This window comes from Odocoileus virginianus, chromosome 8, assembly GCF_023699985.2.
Source record: "Odocoileus virginianus isolate 20LAN1187 ecotype Illinois chromosome 8, Ovbor_1.2, whole genome shotgun sequence".
In the NCBI taxonomy this organism is placed as follows: domain Eukaryota; kingdom Metazoa; phylum Chordata; class Mammalia; order Artiodactyla; family Cervidae; genus Odocoileus; species Odocoileus virginianus.
The window spans coordinates 72,583-92,851 of record NC_069681.1 but is presented as its reverse complement, the minus strand read 5'-3'; the positions used below and the strand labels follow the sequence as shown (position 1 = coordinate 92,851).

Genomic DNA, 20,269 nt, shown 5'->3' with positions numbered 1-20,269 from the left:
CGTGGAGGTACTAACTACTGAAGATTTCTGGTACTTAACCAGAAACAGGTTGGGCCTTGGAGAGACGTCAAGTAGGCTTGACGTGAGAGAGCTGTGTGGGGCATGTCTCCTAGAAGCAGTCGTGCATGGGAAAGCATCTCATTGGTGTCCACAACTTTCTATTACTTAAACTCAAGATCTGTTCATACCTTTTTCCTTCCATACATTAAAAAGGCATTTTTGATGTTTCTGTTTTGGACCCTCTCCTCATTCTACTAAACCAAGAGTCAGCACTGATATTTCTCTCATGATATATGAAGAAAAGACTCTTTAAACTTTTACTTATGGAGGAGCTGCTGTGAAGCACTGGAGTAAAATGTCACACAAGTTTAGTAAAGAGATTTCTTTTCATCTCTCTTCCAGGATATCACCCTTATTCTGGAATCCAGGAAAATTGGAGGAGGAAAAAAATCCAGAAAATACTTCTGGCAGATACATGGGTCTCTAAATAGTTTAGTAATAAACAGGTTTAGGTCATTTGTCTGTGAGTGCTCCTTAGTGTTACTCTTTGAAAGGCTTCCTTCACTTCCTTGTTCCTCAAGGTGTAGATAACTGGATTCAGAGCAGGTGTGACCACTGTGTACATGAGCGCAGTTGCCTTGTCTGTTTCTGGAGTGTGTGCAGCCTTCGGTTGGAGGTAAGTGAACAAGGCAGTGCCATAGAAGAGAGAAACAACCAGGATATGAGAAGAGCAAGTGGAGAAAGCTTTGCTTCTGCCAGTGGCTGAAGGGATTCTCAGGATGGTCACCAGAATGCGCACATAGGAGCACAGAATGAGGAGACAGGGGGTCATGATAAAGAGCACAGAGATAGCAAACATCACAATCTCATTGTGGGAGGTATCAACACAAGCTAGTTTCACTACAGGCATGATGTCACAAAAAAAGTGCTGGATCCTTCCTGTTCCACAGAAGGGCAGAGTGAAGATCCATGTGGTCTGGGCTGATTCCACCACGACCCCAGTGGTCCAAGATGCTACAGCCAATTTCAAACACACACGAGGGTCCATCAGGAGAGAGTAATGCAGAGGATGGCAAATAGCTACAAAGCGGTCATAAGCCATGGCTGCTAGCAGGCAGCATTCTGTCAGTCCCAAGATGCTAAATACATACATCTGAGCTGCACAGCGCCCCACGCTTATGGTCTTGATCTCCACAAGCAAGTGCACCAGCATCTGAGGCACCACACTAGTGATATAGCACATCTCCAGAAAGGAGAGGTTAACCAGGAAGAAATACATGGGAGTGTGCAAGGAAGGGGTGCCCCAGATCAAGCCAATGATGAGATTTCCTCCCATAGTAAACAAGTAAATGGTTAAGAACACAATGAAGAGCACAGGTTGCAACTCTGCTAGAGAGGAAAATCCTACAAATGTGAAGTGGGTGCAGAGGGACTGGTTTCCACTCATTATAGGCTCAGAGCTAGACATCTGTGGAGAGAGCAGAGAGGGTAGTAGTGATACCTAAAGGAATCCAGTTACCTAGCATAGGTCTCTGTGGAACTTTCTAGGTTCAGTGGTCTGACATGAGAACCTGCACACTTGTATTCCTTTTGCTAAAAGTTTTGAAATGATTACCCAGTAAAATGAATGCAGCATTTCTTCCTGACTTTGAGTTCTGGATTTTCACAGAAATTTAGAGAAAACATGGCCTTAAACTGCATCATCTGATGTTTCATTTTTACCTTGTTGTTATTCTAATCATACACACAGGCTGTTAGATGAGTAATATCCATGAGAGCTTTCTAAATTAAAGGAGTCATATAAAAGCTAAGTGTAGGGAGGAGTACAATGTAAGGTGCTATGTTCTGTTCTTCTGAATTCCACATTTTGCCTTAAATCCACAAGTAATCATTTCAAAGGGAGTATATTTTCAGCCACCTATCTGTACTCTTATTAATACATACTCTTATTCATTTTGATTTGAATATAATAGGACCATAATTGGACAGCTAAAATCCATGGAAACCAAAACTAACAAAATGTCCTTTCTGTAACCTCAATGTAATTTTACAGGAAATTTGAATGAGAGAACATACCAAGAACCACAAGGCACATTTTCTCTTCCTTATTGTCCTTCTAGGCTTCTGACAATTCCACATTATAACATGGTGATAGACTAGGCAGTATTTCTACTCTAACTAGAGACTGTAGCGATTACATCCACTACACAGTTTAATTATATTTGTCTCAAGAGAACTTTGTTCAAAAGAACAATGATGAACATTTAATGTTAATTTGGTTTTCATTATTTAAATATATTTCCCAGAGTTAATCTATTGCTGTTAGTTACATCATTTAAATTTCAGTGGGTAAAACCAAATGTTTCTAGTGGATTTGTACCTTGCCCTTTAAACACTTATTGAATTGTATGGGTTTTTCCATATTACTTTTCTTTAGGCTTTTTAGATGCACAGATGCTCAAATCTTCATATCAAAAGAACAAATGCAGGACACAAAGTAGGCTCAATAAACCCACAGATAGCATTTCATTTATTCATTGTGTATGATTAAGTTTGTAGTGCAGTAAATACATGGTCTTGGTGGGGGAGGCTAAAATTTATTAATTACATGTAAGTGAAATCATATCTTTATTTTTCTGGGTCTGAGTTAAGTTTCTTAGCAAAATATCCCCCAAGTAAATCCATATTGTCCCGGGATCCTCTTCATTTTTTGTGCCTGAATAATATTCCTCTTTAACGTTGGTCTTGGTGATAATTTTTGGAATAAGATAAAGCAACCATAGATTGAGGGAAAATACTTGCAAACCAAATATTCAATAAAGGTCCCTATCTAAAATACATAAAAACACATGCAACTCAAAAAGTAAAAAACAAATAACACAATTAAAAAGTTTGCAAAGGACCTGAATATACATTTCCCTAGAGAAGACATAAAGTACCAACATGCATATTAAAAGGTGCTCAACATCCCTAATCATAAGGGAATTACAGGTCAGAATGACTCTGAGATATAATTTCACTTCTGCTAGGACTGTGATTATTAAGAAGACGATAGATAATAAGTGCTGGCAAGAAAAGGGAATCCTTGTGTGCTGTTGATAGAAAAGTAACCTAACATAGTCATTATGGAAAATAATATATATAGGGTCCTTAAAATATTAAAAATAGAGCTACCAGATGATCCAGCAATCTCACTAGTGGGTATATACCCAAAGGAAAAAAAGTGACTATTTCAGAGAAATATCTGCACTCCCAAGTTCGTTTCAACATTATTCAACAGTAGTCAAGATAGGAAAACAACCTCTTTGATGTGTCTTTACAGTGAAATATTAATAAAACAAAACAAAGTAAAAAGTTGATGCTACATTTAAAAAATTTAATCTCAGTTTGTTCTCTGTGTTGACTATTTCTCAGTCTAGCTCTGAAACCAGGGCATAGTATTAAAATGGAAGAGGAGTACAGTTGACTGTTGAACAACACAGATTTAACTGAAGGGAAGTATAACACAGATTCTCCACTTGTATGTGAATTTTTCAATAAATAGTTACTGCATGATCCTTGATTGGTTGAATCCATGGATGCAAATGCTGCAGCAGACACGGAGGGAAGACTATAAGGTATACAAGGATTTTTGACTGCTGGCAGAGAGGAGGCAATGCTCATTCTCTCCCATATTGTTAGAGATTCAATTGTATATGGTTGGATGTGGATATATGAAAGTCAAAAGTCCTCTTTTTTAAAGTAAACTTTTTGTTCTGTATTGTAGTATAGCCAGTTAGGCTTTGCACATGGCTCAGCTGGTAAAGAATCTGCCTACAATGAGGGAGACCTAGGTTCGATCCCTAGGTTGGGAAGATACCCTGGAGAAGGGAAAGTCTACCCACTCCAGTACTCTGACTTGGTGAATTCCATGGGCTGTATAGTCCATGGGGTCACAGAGTGGGACATTTGAGCTTCCCTGGTGGCTTAAATGGTAAAGCATCTGCCTACAGTGTGGGAGACCTGAGTTCAATCCCTGGGTCAGGAAGATCCTCTGGAGAAGGAACTGGCAACCCACTCCAGTACTCTTGCCTGGAAAATCCCATGGATGGAGGAGCCTGGTAGGCTATAGTCTGTGGGGCCACAAGGAGTTGGACACGACTGAGTTACTTCACTTTCTTTCTCTCATAGCCAGTTAGCAATGTTGTGACAGTTTCAGGTAGAAAGCAAAGGACTCAAATCATACATATACTTGTATCCATTCTCCTTCTATATCCCCTCCCATCCAGGCTGCCACATAACATTGAGCACAATTCGCTGTGCTATACTGTAGGTCCTTATTGGTTATCCATTTTAAATATAGCAGTGTGTACCTGTCCATCCCCAACTCCCTAACTATCCCTTCACCTGTCCTTCTCATTGACAACTGTGAGTTCATTCTCTGAGTCTGAGTCTGTTTCTGCTTTATAAATAAGTTTGTTTGTAGCACTTCGTCTTAGGTTCTGCATATAAGGGATGTCATATGATGTTTCTGCTTCTTGGTCTGACTTACTTCACTCAGTATGACAATCCTATAGGTCCATTCAAAATTCTTTCTTAATGCTGCTTTACATCTGATTTTGACCTGAATAATTTGGTAAAAGGTCACATTTGGCGATACAGTGACCATATGAGAATGAGCCCTACCAGCAATACAAACAAAATATGGACTTTAGCTCTCACGATGATTTCTTGTACCCTTCTCTAACCCCTTAGAAAATGAGTTTGTGAGTGGTCTTGAAAACAAAAGATTTGGGATGAGAGAGTAGATCATGGCAAACAGTATTTCCTAAGGTGAAAAAAGATTATTTAAGGAAGATGTGACTAAGTGTGCCAAATATTTATGAGAAGTTGAGAAAAAAAATAACTTTGAGTTATCTATTAATTTTCAGCTACACATTGGCCATTGGAGACTTCAGAAAAAAGTTTTTGAGAGAGAGGTAAGAGGGCAGACCAGATTCAAGTTATGTATGGATAGATATAAGTTGAGAAATGGGAAAGAAAAAAAAGAAACAACATGTTGGAAACATTTGGCCATGAAAGGGAGGAGAAAGACAGGGTGATTTATATCTAGAGAAAATAAAAGATAAGACAAGATTATTTATGATTGTTATTTGATATGTCTTCAAGATGGAGAATTAGAAGTCTACTTAATGGCTGTTGTGAAGGAGTTATACTAAACAAAGTAGCTCCCCATCACCCCTGCACACACATTTTGAAAATAGAATAATGTAACCTTAATTTTAGGGTTATTAATTTACCTAGTTTCAATATTGTTGTTCTTAGAGAACAGGGAGGGCTGTGGAGAGGAGGGAAGGGACAGTTGACCTGTGTAACTGGCACATTTTTTAAGCTTGCCATCTTACATGGTTATGGTTGTGGCATCCCCAAACAATTACAATAGTAACTTCAGAGATCACCAAATAGGTCACCATAAGAAACTTAGTAACAATGAAAAAGTCTGAGATATTGTGAAAATAACCAAAATATGACAGAGACACAACTTGAGCAAATGCTGTTGGAAAAAATGGTGCTGATAGACTTGTGCAAAGCACAATTGCCCCAAATCTTTAATTTCTAAAAAATCCAGTATCTGCAAAGCACAGTAAAATTAGGTGTGCTTGTATAGCCACTGGATCTAGTATATGGTATACTAGATCCTCAGAATTTACTCATCTTTTAACTGAAAGCTTATATCCTTTGACCAGCATCTCTCCATTCCTCCCACCCACATCCTGCCTCTGGAAATTATTTCTGTTTCTATAAATTTGGCTTTTTTAGATTCCACATATAAGTGATATCATATCTTGATTGCACCTTGTTAAAGGCTCTGAGCCAAACTCTGCAGATAAACTTCCTGAATTCCAGAACCAACCACAGAAATTGTAAGATAATGAATATTTATTACTGTTTTAAGTACTGAGGTATGTGGTTACGTGTTGTTGTTCAGTTGCTCGCTCGTGTTCAACTCTTTGCAACCCCATGAACTACAGCATGCCAGGCTTCCCTGTCCTTCACCATCTCCTGGAGATTGCTCAAACTCATGTCCACTGAGTCGGTGATGCCATCCAACCATCTCATCCTCTGTCATCCCCTCTTCCTCCTGCCTTCAATCTTTCCCAGCATCAGGGCCTTTTCTAATGAGTCCGCTCTTTCCATCAGGTGGTCAAAGTTTTGGAGCTTCAGCATCAGTCCTTCCAATGAATAAATATTCAGGACTGATTTCCTTTAGGATTGAGTAGTTTGATCTCCTTGCAGTCCAAGGGACTCTCAAGAGTCTTCTCCAACACACAGTTCAAAAGAATCAATTCTTTGGTGCTCAGCCTTCTTTGTGGTCCAACTCTCACACCCATATATGACTACTGGAAAAACCATAGCTATGACTATACAGACTTTTTTTGTCAAAGTAATGTCTCTACTTTTTAATATGCTGTCTAGGTTGGTCATAGCTTTTCTTCTAAGGAGCAAGCCTCTGAATTTCATGTCTGCAGTCACCATCTGCAGTGATATTTGGATCCCAAGAAAATAAAGTCTGTCACTGTTTCCACTGTTTCCCCATTTCTTTGCCATGGACTGGATGCCATGATCTTAGGTTTTTGAATGTTGAGTTTTAAGCCCTCTTTTCCACTTTCCTCATTCACCTTCATCAAGAGACTCTTTAGTTCCTCTTCACTTTCTGCCATAAGGGTGGTGTCGTCTGTATATTTGAGGTTATTGATATTTCTCCCTGCAATCTTGATTCTAGTTTGTGCTTCATCTAGCCTGGCATGATGTACTCATGATGTACTCTGCAAATAAGTTTAATAAGCAGGGTGACATGACACTATACAGACTTGAGGTACTCCTTTCCCAATTTGGAACCAGCCCATTCCATGTCTGATTCTAACTGTTGCTTCTTGACCTGCATACAGATTTCTCAGGGGGCAGGTCAGGTGGTCTGGTATTCCCATCTCTTTAAGAATTTTCCACAGTTTGTTATGATCCACACAGTCAAAGACTTTAGCGTAGTCAAAGCAGAAGTAGATGTTTTTCTGGAATTCTCTTGCTTTTTCTATGATTCAGTAGATGTTGGCAATTTGATCTCTGGGTCCTCTTCCTTTTCCAAATCCAGCTTTAACATCTGGAGGTTCTTGGTTCACATACTGTTGAAGCCTAGCTTGGAGAATTTTGAGCATTGCTTTGCTAGCAAATGAGTGCAATTGTGTGGTAGTTGAACATTCTTTGGCATTGCCTTTCTTTGGGTTTGGAATGAAAACTGACCTTTCCAGTCCTGTGGCTACTGCTGAGTTTTCCAGATATTGAGTGCAGCCCTTTAACAGCATCATCTTTTAGGATTTGAAATAGCTTGGCTGAAATTCCATCACCTTCACTAGCTTTGTTCATAGTACCACTTGATTTCACACTCCTAAAGTTCTGGCGCTGGGTGACTGATATCATCGTAGTTATATGAGTCATTAAGATCTTTTTTGGAGAAGTAAGGAGAGCCTTGATTTTATCAACCTTGACCTTTCTGAGCATGGGGAGCACAAACAAGGAGAACAACTCCACAGAGAAATCTGAAGAAATATGAGTTGCAGGCTTACATCAGTAGAAGTTGAAGAGGGACTGGGAACTTCTGCTGAAACAGAGATAGCAAAAAACTCAGCACAGGGGACCAAAAGAAAAAGAGATACAAAAAATAGCACAGCCTGCGGTCCAGAAGACACATCACAAAGTTGTGACGGTGTGAAACCTCCGAGGACCCCGACGCAGATCCCCATCCCCCCTCTTCCTTGTACTGCCGCCTGTCAACCTGGTCCACAGGGACGTCATTCGAGCTTGGTGCCAGCAGCTAAAACTGAGCACCAAAGGCCCGAAACTAGATGGATATAAACGACTCTGTGAATATGCTTACCCTCATCAAAAAAACTTTCCTGCCACAGCACAGGAGGCCAGGATCCTGTCACTGTCGAAAAGGATAAAGATAGAAAAGGGGGAGCTACCCCTGGAATGCTCTGAAGGGGCTGCTGCTCCTGCTCCTTCGGAGGGCCCACCTGCCCTCGAGGGAGCTCCTCCGCCTCTTGAGGGAGTTGTGTCGACTTTTGCCCCCGACTCAGAAGCTGTGTTTGCCGCCTGGAGCAGGATGACAACCAGGGCCGTGAAGACGGAGCCAGTTCGCACACAAGAGACTGGTGAGGTCCGGTGGTGCGTGGTCCACGGGAGAAGTCTCCCAGCTAACACAGGCGGCTGGGCTCGTTTACAGTTTCATGCTGGGCAGGCCTGGGTGCCTGGAAAGCGAAGGAGGGTGTCCGCCCTCTTCCTGATACCTTCTGGCGATTTCCCGCCCCCACACCTGGAGGACAACATGCTATGTCCCGAGTGTGTACACAGGAATAAAGTATTAACAAAAAGCCTGCAGTGAGAGCATAATAGCAGTAAAAGGGTACAGCTATGATTATAATTAATGATAGAGAAGTGACTACAATAACTCCACGGTGACTTTAGACTTTAGACAGTGGGGCCACTCCACTCTCTCCATGCGTCCGGCTTCCAGGGTACACAGCATGTTTACAAGATCACATGAAGAAAGAAAGCCTGTGAACTGATGGGAAACACAAGTCAAAGTGACTGTCTCTCCAAAGATGCCCAGCCCTAAGGGAGCAGAGGATAAAGGAGATGGGGACATTTAAAAATACTAAGTCACCGAATAGAATTAATTTGCTTGAAAATGCCTCAAGTAAATTTCTACATTGGACAAGACAGATCTCACAGGCAACAGTTGCAATTTGGTCATGTACACCTCAACCAGATATTCAACCTTATCATCACCAGGCATGGTACAAGCAGAAACATGTTGTCACTGACAATATTCTTGCCCCAAAGAATCTATTCACAGGGAAGCAATCAGTCCTGATGATGCCTCTTGTCTCAGTGTAATTAGGTGAGCTTACCTTCTTTTTGGTGTCAGTTACTTAGATGCACCCATCCATATGTAAATATTCACAACCTATGCACTTAAGATGTCTATTTTATATATATATGTGAGTTATATATAATTTTTAAGTGTTCCAGATTGAATGATACATTATAGTGCCTCTAATAAAAAGGCAACTAGAAAATTTTAAAATTAAAACTTTTATTTTAAAATAAAAATACTCTAGGCCGGAGCCGGAGTGAGGCTGGACCAGGGCTGAGGCAGCCGACGCCCCTGCTTCCCATCTCAGTGGATCCTGCCCAGAGTAGGCAGCGGCTGCAAGCGAGGAGGGCGGAGTAGGGCTGGGCGGGGTGCCGGCTGGGACGAAGCTGTTTGCTGTTACAAGGCAGGGATCGCAGCAAACACCCACCACAGAAGCACTGTGGCATTTCTTCGCCCTCCCGCTTAGCAGCCCCCAAGGAGACTAACTGCCTACTTACACGGAAACTAGGGGAGACTCTGAAGCCCTTTGGGGTTTTTGAAGAGAAAGAGGAACTTCAGTGCAGGATTTTAATTTTGGGAAAATTAAGGCGGTGAAAGACTGGATACGATTGACTGGTTTGATCTCCTTCCTGTTCAAGGGACTCTCAAGAGGCTTCTCCAACACCAGTTTGAAAGCATCAGTTCTTGGGTGATCAGCCTTCTTTATGGTCCAACTCTTACATCTATACATGACTACTGGAAAAGTCATAACTTTGACTATATGGACCTTTATGACAAAGTGATGTCTCTGCTTTTTAATACACTTTCTAGGTTTGCCATAGTTTTTCTTTCAAGGAGCAAACATCTTTTAATTTCATAGCTGTAGCCATTGTCCTCAGTGATTTGGAGCCCAAGAAAATAAAGTCTGTCACTTTTTCCATTGTTTCCCCATCTACTTGCCATGAAGTGATGGGATCAAATGCCATGATCTTAAGTTTTCTGAATATTGAGTTTTAAGCCAGCTCTTCAGTCTCCTGTTTCACCTTCATCAAGAGGTTCTTAAGTTCCTCTTCCCTTTCTGCTGTTCAGGTGCTGTCATTTAACAGGTAATCTGAAAGAAGTAAGTTTAACTTGGGTGCCTCCAGCAACATTATAAACACTTCAGTAAATTGAAATGGTATGTAGTTCACAAACTTCCCTCAGGAAAGAAATAACTAAAATCAGATTTGGTGATTATTACAAAAATTTTATGAAATTGTAATTATACACACATTCTTCCAAAAATTTGCATAGGAGGGAAAAATTACCAATTCATTTTTAAGTCATCCTTACCTTGATATCAAAGCAGGCAAAGACATTAAAATAAAATAAAATTATATAGCATAATCTTCATGAATACATTGAAAGGTATTTCAAATTGCATCCAACAATATAAAAATGTTATTTTATCATAACTAAAGTTTCTTTCAGGAATGCATTGTTGATTTAACTTTAGGGGGAAAATATATTTCATTGTGTCAACAACAAAAGAAAAGTCATTTAAACATACACAAAGAAATGATTTAAAAAACTCAATATCCATGACTGAGAAAAACTCTAAGAAATCTAGGGATACAAAGGAACTCTCTAAACTAGATGAAGGAATTCCAAGGCTCCTGAAGATAAGAGCATGTGCATGCTTGCCAAGTCACTTCAGTCATGTTTCTTTGCAACCCTATGGATCATAGCCTACCAGGCTCCTCTGTCTGTGGATTCTCCAGGCAAGAATACTGGAGTGGGTTGCCATGCCTTACTCCAGGGGACCTTCCCCACCCAGAGATTGAACTTATGTCTCTCATGTCTCCTCAATTGGCCCACCGGTTCTTTACTGCTAGCACCACCTGTAAGCCTAGTTAACAGCATACCTAAGTTAAAAAAATTTTTTTTTCCTTCCCAACATCAGGGAAAAGCAAACAAACAAGGATATTTACTTTTCTCACTGTCATTTAATATTAACTTGGAAGTTCTAGCCAGTGAAACAAGTCTAAGAAAGTAAATAAAAGACATCCAAATTAAAAATTTAGAAATAAATTTTCTTTATTCAGATAACATAATTGTCAAAGTGGAAAACTCCAATGAACCTATGAAAGTGTTATTATGATTAATAAATAATTGAGAACAATTTCCAGAATACAAAAGTACAAAAAATATTCATATTTCTAAAAAATTGGAAATTAATTTTAAAATGCAATTTTCAATATATAAACATAAAGTACTTACCTGTCAATCCAAAATGTACAAATAATGTACACTAAAATCTGTACAACATGGCTGAGACAAATGAAGAAGATCCAAAATTAAATAAAGAGATAAAATGGTTGTGTTCATGGATCTGATAGGGTTAATAGTTCAGAAACTCAATATTTTTTAGATGTCAGTTTGAAATTGATCTGTTAATTTAGTGAAATCTCACTGGAAATATCTAAAATGACTTTTTTATTTTTTTTGGAATGTGTGTGGAAATTTACAAGCCAATTCTTAAATTCTTTCAGAAATGTAAAGGACCTAGTAACAGCCAAATGGCTTTAGAAATGAATGATGTTAGATGACTTTGCTGTTGTTGTTTAGTTGCTAAGTTGTGTTCAACTCTTTTGTGACCCTATTGACTATAACCTGCCAGGCTCCTTTATCCAGGGGATTCCCAGGTAAGACTACTGCAGTGGGCTGCCATTTCCTCCTACAGAGAACCTTACCAACACGGGGATCAAACCTGCATCTCCTGCATTGTCAGGCTCATTCTTTACCACTGAGCCACCAGGGAAGCCCCTTAACAATGTCTACAAAGGTCTTAAATAACAACAACAATAAAATGATGGTAATAACTTTATTGTGACATTAACACATTTTAAAAAATGCAATTAGTTATTCTCTATTGTTTTCTAACCATGCAGAGTCATGGAAATCCAAGCAGAGAATGACACATAGCAAATGAAGGAACTAAAATATAAATTGCTAATGAGACATTTGAATAAATCTCTAGTCTTTTTAGAAAGAAAATAAATTGAGTCAATAAATATATTTTAAAAATCCAGAGAATGTAAATTACGTGAATAGGACATATAATGGGATACTAAATTTGTGGCAGTAGCTTCATTATATAATATGGAAGTTATTGAATATTGTATATGCAGCTTGTATTAATACTGCTGCTATCCCCCAGCTAATTCAAGTACCTCACATCAACAGTGTCCTTCAAACACAGTTCAAATTAAGAGGTACATGTGATAACCAAGTAAATAAATTGCCCACTCCTGCCAATAAAATTTAGTAAGAACTGAGAATCCTATAATTGGCACTAGGCAATGTTTACAGAATATGGTTTTAACTACGCATGAATATCTGCTTCCAGAATCCAGAAAATACAGCACTTATTCTTCTATAAGAGAGTTTTACCTTGATTCTATCACTTTAGAAGTATTTGTTGGAGTGGGATCTCTCCAAAATCAAGAAGGATCAATCTTGTCACATTCAATCCTAAAACAAAATATTATGTAAAAACTTTATATTTTTTAGGTAAATGTGTGAGATATTTTAGAGACTTTATTGGCAGGCAGCGGTGGCCTGATAAAGAGGAAGAGATCATTAGACAAAATCTCTAGTAGCCATCCCTCCGTAATTCAGTTGAAGTTGGTCTTCTATAAATAGTTATTGATAATTCTAAAGCACTAACTTGGAGAGGCCACGACTCTCCATGAGTCCCTCCCTGGTCTACAGAGGGTTGCAATCCTTCCCGAAGAACTGTTGAATGATTTGGCAGATTCGAGGAATACAAGTTGAGCTACTTAATTGTTTACTAATTGTAAAGTTACAGTCATCATTGCAGTGTGGCATGGTATTAAAGTAAATAAATACATCTGTAGAACATAATAGAGAGTCCAGAAATAGACAAAACCTAAATAGGTAGCTGATTTTTTAACAAAGGGCAAAAGGCAGATCAGTTGGAAAGAGATTTTTTTTTTTTTTTTTTTTAGAAATTGATCTGATATTGTTTTCTCTATAATATGAAAGGAGTCGGCTGCCATTCAATTCTGAATTCCTATAGTAGACCTGAAATTGCCTTAAGAATGAATGCCAGTAAACATTTTTTCTTCCTATTTAAACACCAATAACAAGTCTCAATTAGCTTTGAGTGACTTTTGGTGGTCTCAACAAAGCTATAGGAGACTGTTTAATAATATATTAGAATTATGTCTCATACAAATGTACATTTGGAGCATACTCTTTTATATTGAGGGCAAATGTTTCAGATATATAATTTCCACTGAATAGACTCTCATTTCAGTCCCATCACTTCATGGCAAATAGATGGGGAAACAGTGGAAACAGTGGGGGCTCCAAAATCACTGCAGATGGTGAGTGTAGCCATGAAATTAAAAGACTCTTACTCCTTGGAAGGAAAGTTATGACCAAACTAGACAGCATATTAAAAAGCAGAGACATTACTTTACCAACAAAGGTCCATCTAGTTAAGGCTATGGTTTTTCCAGTAGTCATGTATGGATGTGAGAGTTGGACTATAAAGAAAGCTGAGCACTGAAGAATTGATGCTTTTCAACTGTGGTGTTGGAGAAGACTCTTGAGAGTCCCTTGGACTGCAAGCACATCCAACCAGTCCATCCTAGAGGAGATCAGGCCTGGGTATTCATTGGAAGGACTGATGTTGAAGCTGAAACTCCAATACTTTGGCCACCTTATGTGAAGAGCTGACTCATTTGAAAAGACCCTGACGCTGGGAAAGACTGAAGGCAGGAGGAGAAGGGGATGACAGAGGATGAGATGGCTGTATGGCATCACCGACTAAATGGACATGAGTTTGGGTGGACTCCGGGAGTTGATGAAGGGCAGGGAAGCTTGGCGTGCTGCAGTCCATGGGGCTACAAAGAGTCGGACATGACTGAGCGACTGAACTGAACTGAGGCTCTCATTGTCACATAGCAAAGGTACCATTATTGGTTTTATTTTCATATTTCAAAAGGAAGCACTCTTTTAAAATAAAAAAAAAAGACCTGAAAATTCTAGTAAATAAAGAATTGAAACTCTCATTATAAGATACAGTCAATTTGCAGCATTAAAGTCTTCTTTACACCTGATGTCTCCTATTGCCTTAGGACTATGAAGCAGCTGATGTTGTTCCTTATTTCCCACATTCAACAGCAACAACTGAGTGTTTTGTTTTGTTTTTGCAGTAAATAGAATTTTCTGAATACCAGACTCTAAATTTGCTAAATTCAGTAGGTTCCCTTGAGTCTTTATTAAGCCAAAAGGTAAAACTTTAGCTCAGTTAGAGTCAGGGGATATGTTAAATTTCTGTACTTAAATATTGTATTTATTTCTAGGTTTTTATTTTTGATATAACACTTTCAATTAAAGATTAAGAAAAATTTCCTGACAAACCAGAATGAAAGGATGTTAGAGATAAATCAGTACTCTTTATTATGTGAATACTGAGATATAGTAAATGTGAACTTAAGCAAACAATGGGAAATATTTTGAAAAATAAATAAAACATCTCAACTTTTTAATCCTTCTGAAGGACAAATTAGATTTTCTCTATTTCTTTCATAATTGGATAATATCTTGAAATGATGATCATCACACTTAATTTAGTTGGTCTATATATACTTTTATGTACCAAACAAAAACAATAAAAAAGATGCTCTAATATACCCTGTATAAGGTAAGTCTAATTTTAATTTGTTTCCCTGGATCAGAAGTTGAGGAAAAGTTTTGGAAGTACTAGTAAGGAATTAAATTTGTCTTTAAATTATATTATCTGGTCTATTCCTTTCGATGAAGAGGTTAATTTTTCTATGTAATTTCATGACATGCAATATATATATATATATACACACACACACACATATAACATTTTTCTGTTTTAAGTCATGTGTATTTCCATATATTATTGTATTATCTACTTTTTACAAGCATCTGTCTGGAAGTTGGTGCTGGCTTTTGCCTTGGCCTCTCTCTCAATATACAGGTGTCTCCAGTTTTATTTATCTAACTTTACAAACTTATGGTGGCTTTGGATGAATTATGAAGGAAAAATTAAGAGCAACTGCTCTATATCTTGAGGAAACTTAACAAACACATTTGCAGTCAATTCAAGGATAAAAATAATTAGTATGCATAGTGAAATTCAGGATATTATGAAAAAGAGGATACAATGATGAAATGAAGAAGTAATGTATTTGTTATATTTAGTCATCCATGTCATATACATTTTACAGATAATGAATAAAAAATGCAGATTCATATTTCCTCATAGTGAAAGGAATGTGATTAATGAAAAATCTTAAGGGACAATCATATAGAAATACTTTTATGTTGAAATGCAAGGACTTACCATATTATTCACGAACAGTAAATATTCACTCTGGTGGCAAGTATTCAGATATGTTTAACACCAAGTTTCTAGTGATTCAGTAACTTTAAGAGAATATCTTTAAATAAAGAAGGATATTGCTATCAAGAAACTAGGGTAATATATATATATATAAATTAATTGAAAGGAAAGGGGAAATGCTTCTATGGTTTTTTATCTTTTCTATGATATGCAGATGACACCACCCTTATGGTAGAAAGTGAAGAATAAGTAAAGAGCCTCTTGATGAAAGTGAAAGAGGAGAATGAAAAAGTTGACTTCAAGCTCAACATTCAGAAAACTAAGATCATGGCATCCGGTCCCATCACTTCATGGCAAATAGATGGGGGGACAGTGGGAATAGTGAGAGACTTTATTTTTTTGGGCTCCAAAATCACTGCAGATGGTGACTGCAGCCACGAATTAAGACACTTACTCCTTGGAAGAAAAGTTATGACCAATCTAGACAGCATGTTAAAAAGCAGAGATATTACTTTGTCAGCAAAGGTCCATTTAGTCAAGGCTATGGTTTTTCCAGGAGTCATGTATGGATGTGAGAGTTGGACTATAAAGAAATCTGAGCATTGAAGGAATGATACTTTTGAACTATGGTGTTGGAGAAGACTCCTGAGAGTCCCTTGGACTGCAAGAAGATCCAACTAGTCTATCCTAAAGGAGATTAGTCCTGGGTGTTCTTTGGAAGGACTGATGCTGAAGCTGAAACTCCAATACATTGACCACCTGATGTGAAGAACTGATTCATTTGAAAAGACCCTAATGCTGGGAAAGATTGTAGGTGGGAGGAGAAGGGGACAACAGAGGATGAGGTGATTGGATGGCATTACCAACTCAATGGACATGAGTTTGAGTAAGCTCCGGGAGTTGGCGACTGACAGGAAGGCCTGGCCTGCTACAGTCCATGTCATTGCAAGGAGTCTGACACGACTGAGCAACTTAACTGAACTGAATGATAGCTTTTATTTTAAAATAGGAAAAAAGAAAAAAAGTTTTTTTGAATAATACCTGCCAATTATGGAAATTAGTCAAGAAAAATAGTCTCTAGTATAAACAATATAGTTAGAAAAAGACAGATTAGAATTGGTGACTATGAAACATTGCTGTGTGCTTCACTGGTGGATCACATGATAAAGAATCTGCCTGCAACGCTGGAGCCCGGGTTCCATCCCTGCCTTGGGAAGATCCCCTGGAGAGGAAAATAGCAACCCACTCCAGTATTATCTCCTGGAGAATCCCACGGATAGAGGAGCCTGGCAGGCTACAGTCCATGGGGTCACAAAGAGTCAGACACAGCTGAGTGACTTACACACACACACACACACACACATACACACACACACACACACACACACACACACACACGAAATACTGCTGTAGCACTAGTCAGTGAGAAAAATTGTACTTAAAATCATTTTATATACAAATGAAAATATAAGGCTTCTTAATGTACTTGCAGAACATTAAGGAAAGCAATGTAAGTTTATTATAAACTGAATAAAATAAAATCAAGATTAAAATATAGAAATATTAATTTTAGTTTTTCTGTTTTTTTTCCTTAGTCTTACAGAGTTAAGAGATTGTTAATGACTGTGAATTTTCTAATGTGGAATTTAGAGTGTTAGCCACTCAGTCGTGTCCAACTGTCTGCAATCCCCTGGACTGTAGCCAACCAGGTTCCTCTGTCTATGGAATTTCCCAGGCAAGAATACTGGAGTGAGTCTCCATTCCCTTCGCCTGGGGATCTTCCTGACCCAGGGATGGAACCCAGGTCTCCTCTGTTGCAGTCAGATTCTTTAAGGGCTGAGCCACCAAGGAAGCCCTGTTAATAAAGTATATGGAGAGACAAGCAAATGGAGTTAAAGAAAATGCACTCTCTGTGCTCAGTCACGTCTGAGTCTTTGCAACCCCATGGGCTGTAACCCACCAGGCTCTTCTGTCTATGAGATTTGCCTGGCAAGAATACTGGAGTCAGTTGCCATTTCCTCCTCCAGGGGATTTTCCCCACCCAGGGATCAAACCAGCATCTCTTGAGTCTCCTGCATTGGCAGGTGAATTCTTTACCTGTGACCCAACAGAGAAGACTGTTAAGAAAATATCTGAAAGAAGATAATAACAAAATAAATAAGAAAGAAATAGAAATGGAACTTAGTCATGAATAAAAGATATAATAATGATGAGATATTTGCTAGATTCAGAAAACAGAAAGTATGAACATATAAAGAATCTGTTAGGATAAGGTCTTTCAAAGGTGGCTCAATGATTGATGCTAAATTGCAGAGCTAAATTTCAAATAATTAAGTCTTCTATTAATGGTAAGTAATTGACTTTTGTCAAGGGGAAAATCTCAGTATTTATATAAATGATTGACATTGACTGACATATTCATTTTAATGGAATCAAAGTAGACTTGAGAAAATATTTGCACATAGTTATGTTTCTGAATATGAAACATTATATCGCTGAGAATGAAGAAAACTCTTTTCTAACTTGTAACTTAGTTTTTGTTTCCTCTAGCTTTTATAAGAGGGGGGGAAACGAAGAACAATTCAATGGAAATACACTTCACACTTCTAGGATTGACAGATGACCCACAATTGCAAATTGTGACTTTCCTGTTTCTATTTTCCAACTATTTGAGTGTAATGGGGAATTTAATCATTATCCTCCTCACCTTTCTGGACCCCTGTCTCAGGACTTCAATGTATGTCTTCCTTCAAAATTTCTCTTTCTTGGAGATTTCATTCACAACCACCTGCATTTCAAAATTCTAGATCAGCCTTCTGACTGGACACAAAACTATTTCTTACAGTGTCTGGGTAACACAATTATTCTTTTTTTCTTCTATTAGGAGCTACAGAGTTTTATCTTTTGGCTGCCATATCCTATGATTGCTATGCTGCCATCTGTAAGCCATTGCATTGCCCAATCATTATGAACAGAAAAGCGTGCCATCAGCTTATACTCAACTGTTGGATAACTGGCTTCCTAAGTATATTTCCTCCTTTGGTCTTAGAACTTAAGCTGGATTTCTATGCTTCCAAAGTAATTGATCAGTCCTCTGTGACACTTCCCCTATCCTTCAGCTCTCTTGCACAGACACACATGTCCCAGAATTAATGGCTGTTGCCTTAGCTGTGGTGACACTTGTAGTCACTTTGTTGTTGTTGGTCCTCTCCTACGCATGCATCTTCAAAATCATCCTAAAATTCCCTTCTGTTCAACAATGAACAAAAGCCTTTCCCACCTGTTTCTTGCACATGGTTGTTGTATCTATCACTTATGGGAGTTGTATATTTACATATATGAAATCATCAGCTAGAAAAAGGTGATCATCAGCTAAGAAAAGGGTGACTTTAACTAAAGTTGTAGCTGTGCTCAGTACCTCTGTTGGTTCTTTACTAAACCCCTTCATTAACACCTTAAAGAGACAGCAGGTGAAAGAAGCTCTCAAAGATGTGCTTCAAAGGTTTTGTTATTTTCAAAACAGTGAGACAAAAATGTAGATATCAATAAGATGTTGAAATGTGAGTGAATGAATTGAAAACAGTTTTCAATTCAACAGTTCATAGCTATGACATTTTTCTGCTTATTGATTCATATCACATTAGGTTTACTCAACCTTACGAATCTCTGCAATTTTTTCCTGTTCTTTCTGGGTAGATAATTTTATTCTTTATTTGTGTGGAATATCTTTTTCCAGCCCTTCACTTTCAGTCTGTATGTGTCCCTTGTTTTGAGGTGGGTCTCTTGTAGACAACATATATAGGGGTCTTGTTTTTGTATCCATTCAACCAGTCTTTGTCTTTTGGTTGGGGCATTCAACCCATTTACATTTAAGGTAATTATTGATAAGTGTGATCCCATTGCCATTTACTTTGTTGTTTTGGGTTCGAGTCTATACACCCTTTCTGTGTTTCCTGTCTAGAGAAGATCCTTTAGCATTTGTTGAAGAGCTGGTTTGGTGGTGCTAAATTCTCTCAGCTTTTGCTTGTCTGTAAAGCTTTTGATTTCTCCTTCATATCTGAATGAAATCCTTGCTGGATACAGTAATCTAGGCTGTAGGTTATTTCTCTTTCATCACTTTAAGTATGTCCTGCCATTCCCTTCTGGCCTGAAGAGTTTCTATTGAAAGATCAGCTGTTATCCTTATGGGATCCCCTTGTGTGTTATTTGTTGTTTTTCCCTTGCTGCTTTTAATATTTGTTCTTTGTGTTTTATCTTTGTTAATTTGATTGATATGTGTCTTGGGGTGTTTTGCCTTGAGTTTGTCCTGTTTGGGACTCTCTGGTTTTCTCGGACTTGTGTGACTATTTCCTTCCCCATTTTGGGGAAGTTTTCAACTATTATCTCCTCGAGTATTTTCTCATGGTCTTTCTTTTTGTCCTCTTCTTCTGGGACTCCTATGATTCAAATGTTGGGGCATTTCACATTGTCCCAGAGGTCTCTGAGGTTGTCCTCATTTCTTTTAATTCTTTTTTTCTTTTTTCCTCTCTGTTTCATTTACTTTTACCGTTATAACTTCTACCTCACTTATCCTATCTTTTGCCTCTATTATTCTACTGTTATTTCCCTCCAGAGTGTTTTTGATCTCATTTATTGCATTAGTCACTATATATTGACTCTTTTATTTCTTCTAGGTCCTTGTTAAACATTTCTTATATCTTCTCAATCCTTGTCTTCAGGCTATTTATCTGCAAATAAATGTAAAACTCCATTTTGTTTTCAGTATTTTGGATCATTTTCACTATCATTATTTGACATTCTTTATCAGGTAGGTTCCCCATCTCTTCCTCTTTTGTTTGGCTCACTGGGAATTTTTCATGTTCCTTTACCTGCTGAGTATTTCTCTGCCTTTCCATCTTATTTAGATTGCTGTGTTGGGGGTGGCTTTTCTGTATTCTGGCAGTTTGTGGTTCCTCTTTATTGTGGAGATTCCTCACTGTGGGTGGCAT

At 38.2% G+C, this 20,269-nt stretch overlaps 2 protein-coding genes and 1 pseudogene across 2 annotated transcripts; 2 read left to right on the top strand and 1 right to left on the bottom strand.

Moving 5' to 3' along the window:
- Positions 1-508: 508 nt before the first annotated feature.
- Positions 509-1,468, bottom strand: LOC110121648 (olfactory receptor 10C1-like). The gene has a single exon (XM_020868912.2). The coding sequence runs from the start codon at positions 1,466-1,468 to the stop codon at positions 509-511; it is 960 nt and encodes a 319-aa protein (XP_020724571.2).
- Positions 1,469-7,534: 6,066 nt separating this feature from the next.
- Positions 7,535-8,419, top strand: LOC139036206 (developmental pluripotency-associated protein 4-like). Its single transcript, XM_070471130.1, is given in 3 exon segments — positions 7,535-7,580; positions 7,583-7,790; positions 7,792-8,419. Coding segments are annotated over 3 exon segments (882 nt in total).
- A 306-nt stretch (positions 8,420-8,725) lies between these two features.
- LOC139036371 (olfactory receptor 6C6-like) lies at positions 8,726-18,820 on the top strand (annotated as a pseudogene).
- The last annotated feature ends 1,449 nt before the right edge of the window (positions 18,821-20,269 follow it).

What these genes read in the sequence shown, in the direction of transcription:
- LOC110121648 (XM_020868912.2), bottom strand. Translation starts at nt 1,468, where the DNA reads ATGTCTAGCTCTGAGCCTATAATGAGTGGAAACCAGTCCCTCTGCACC.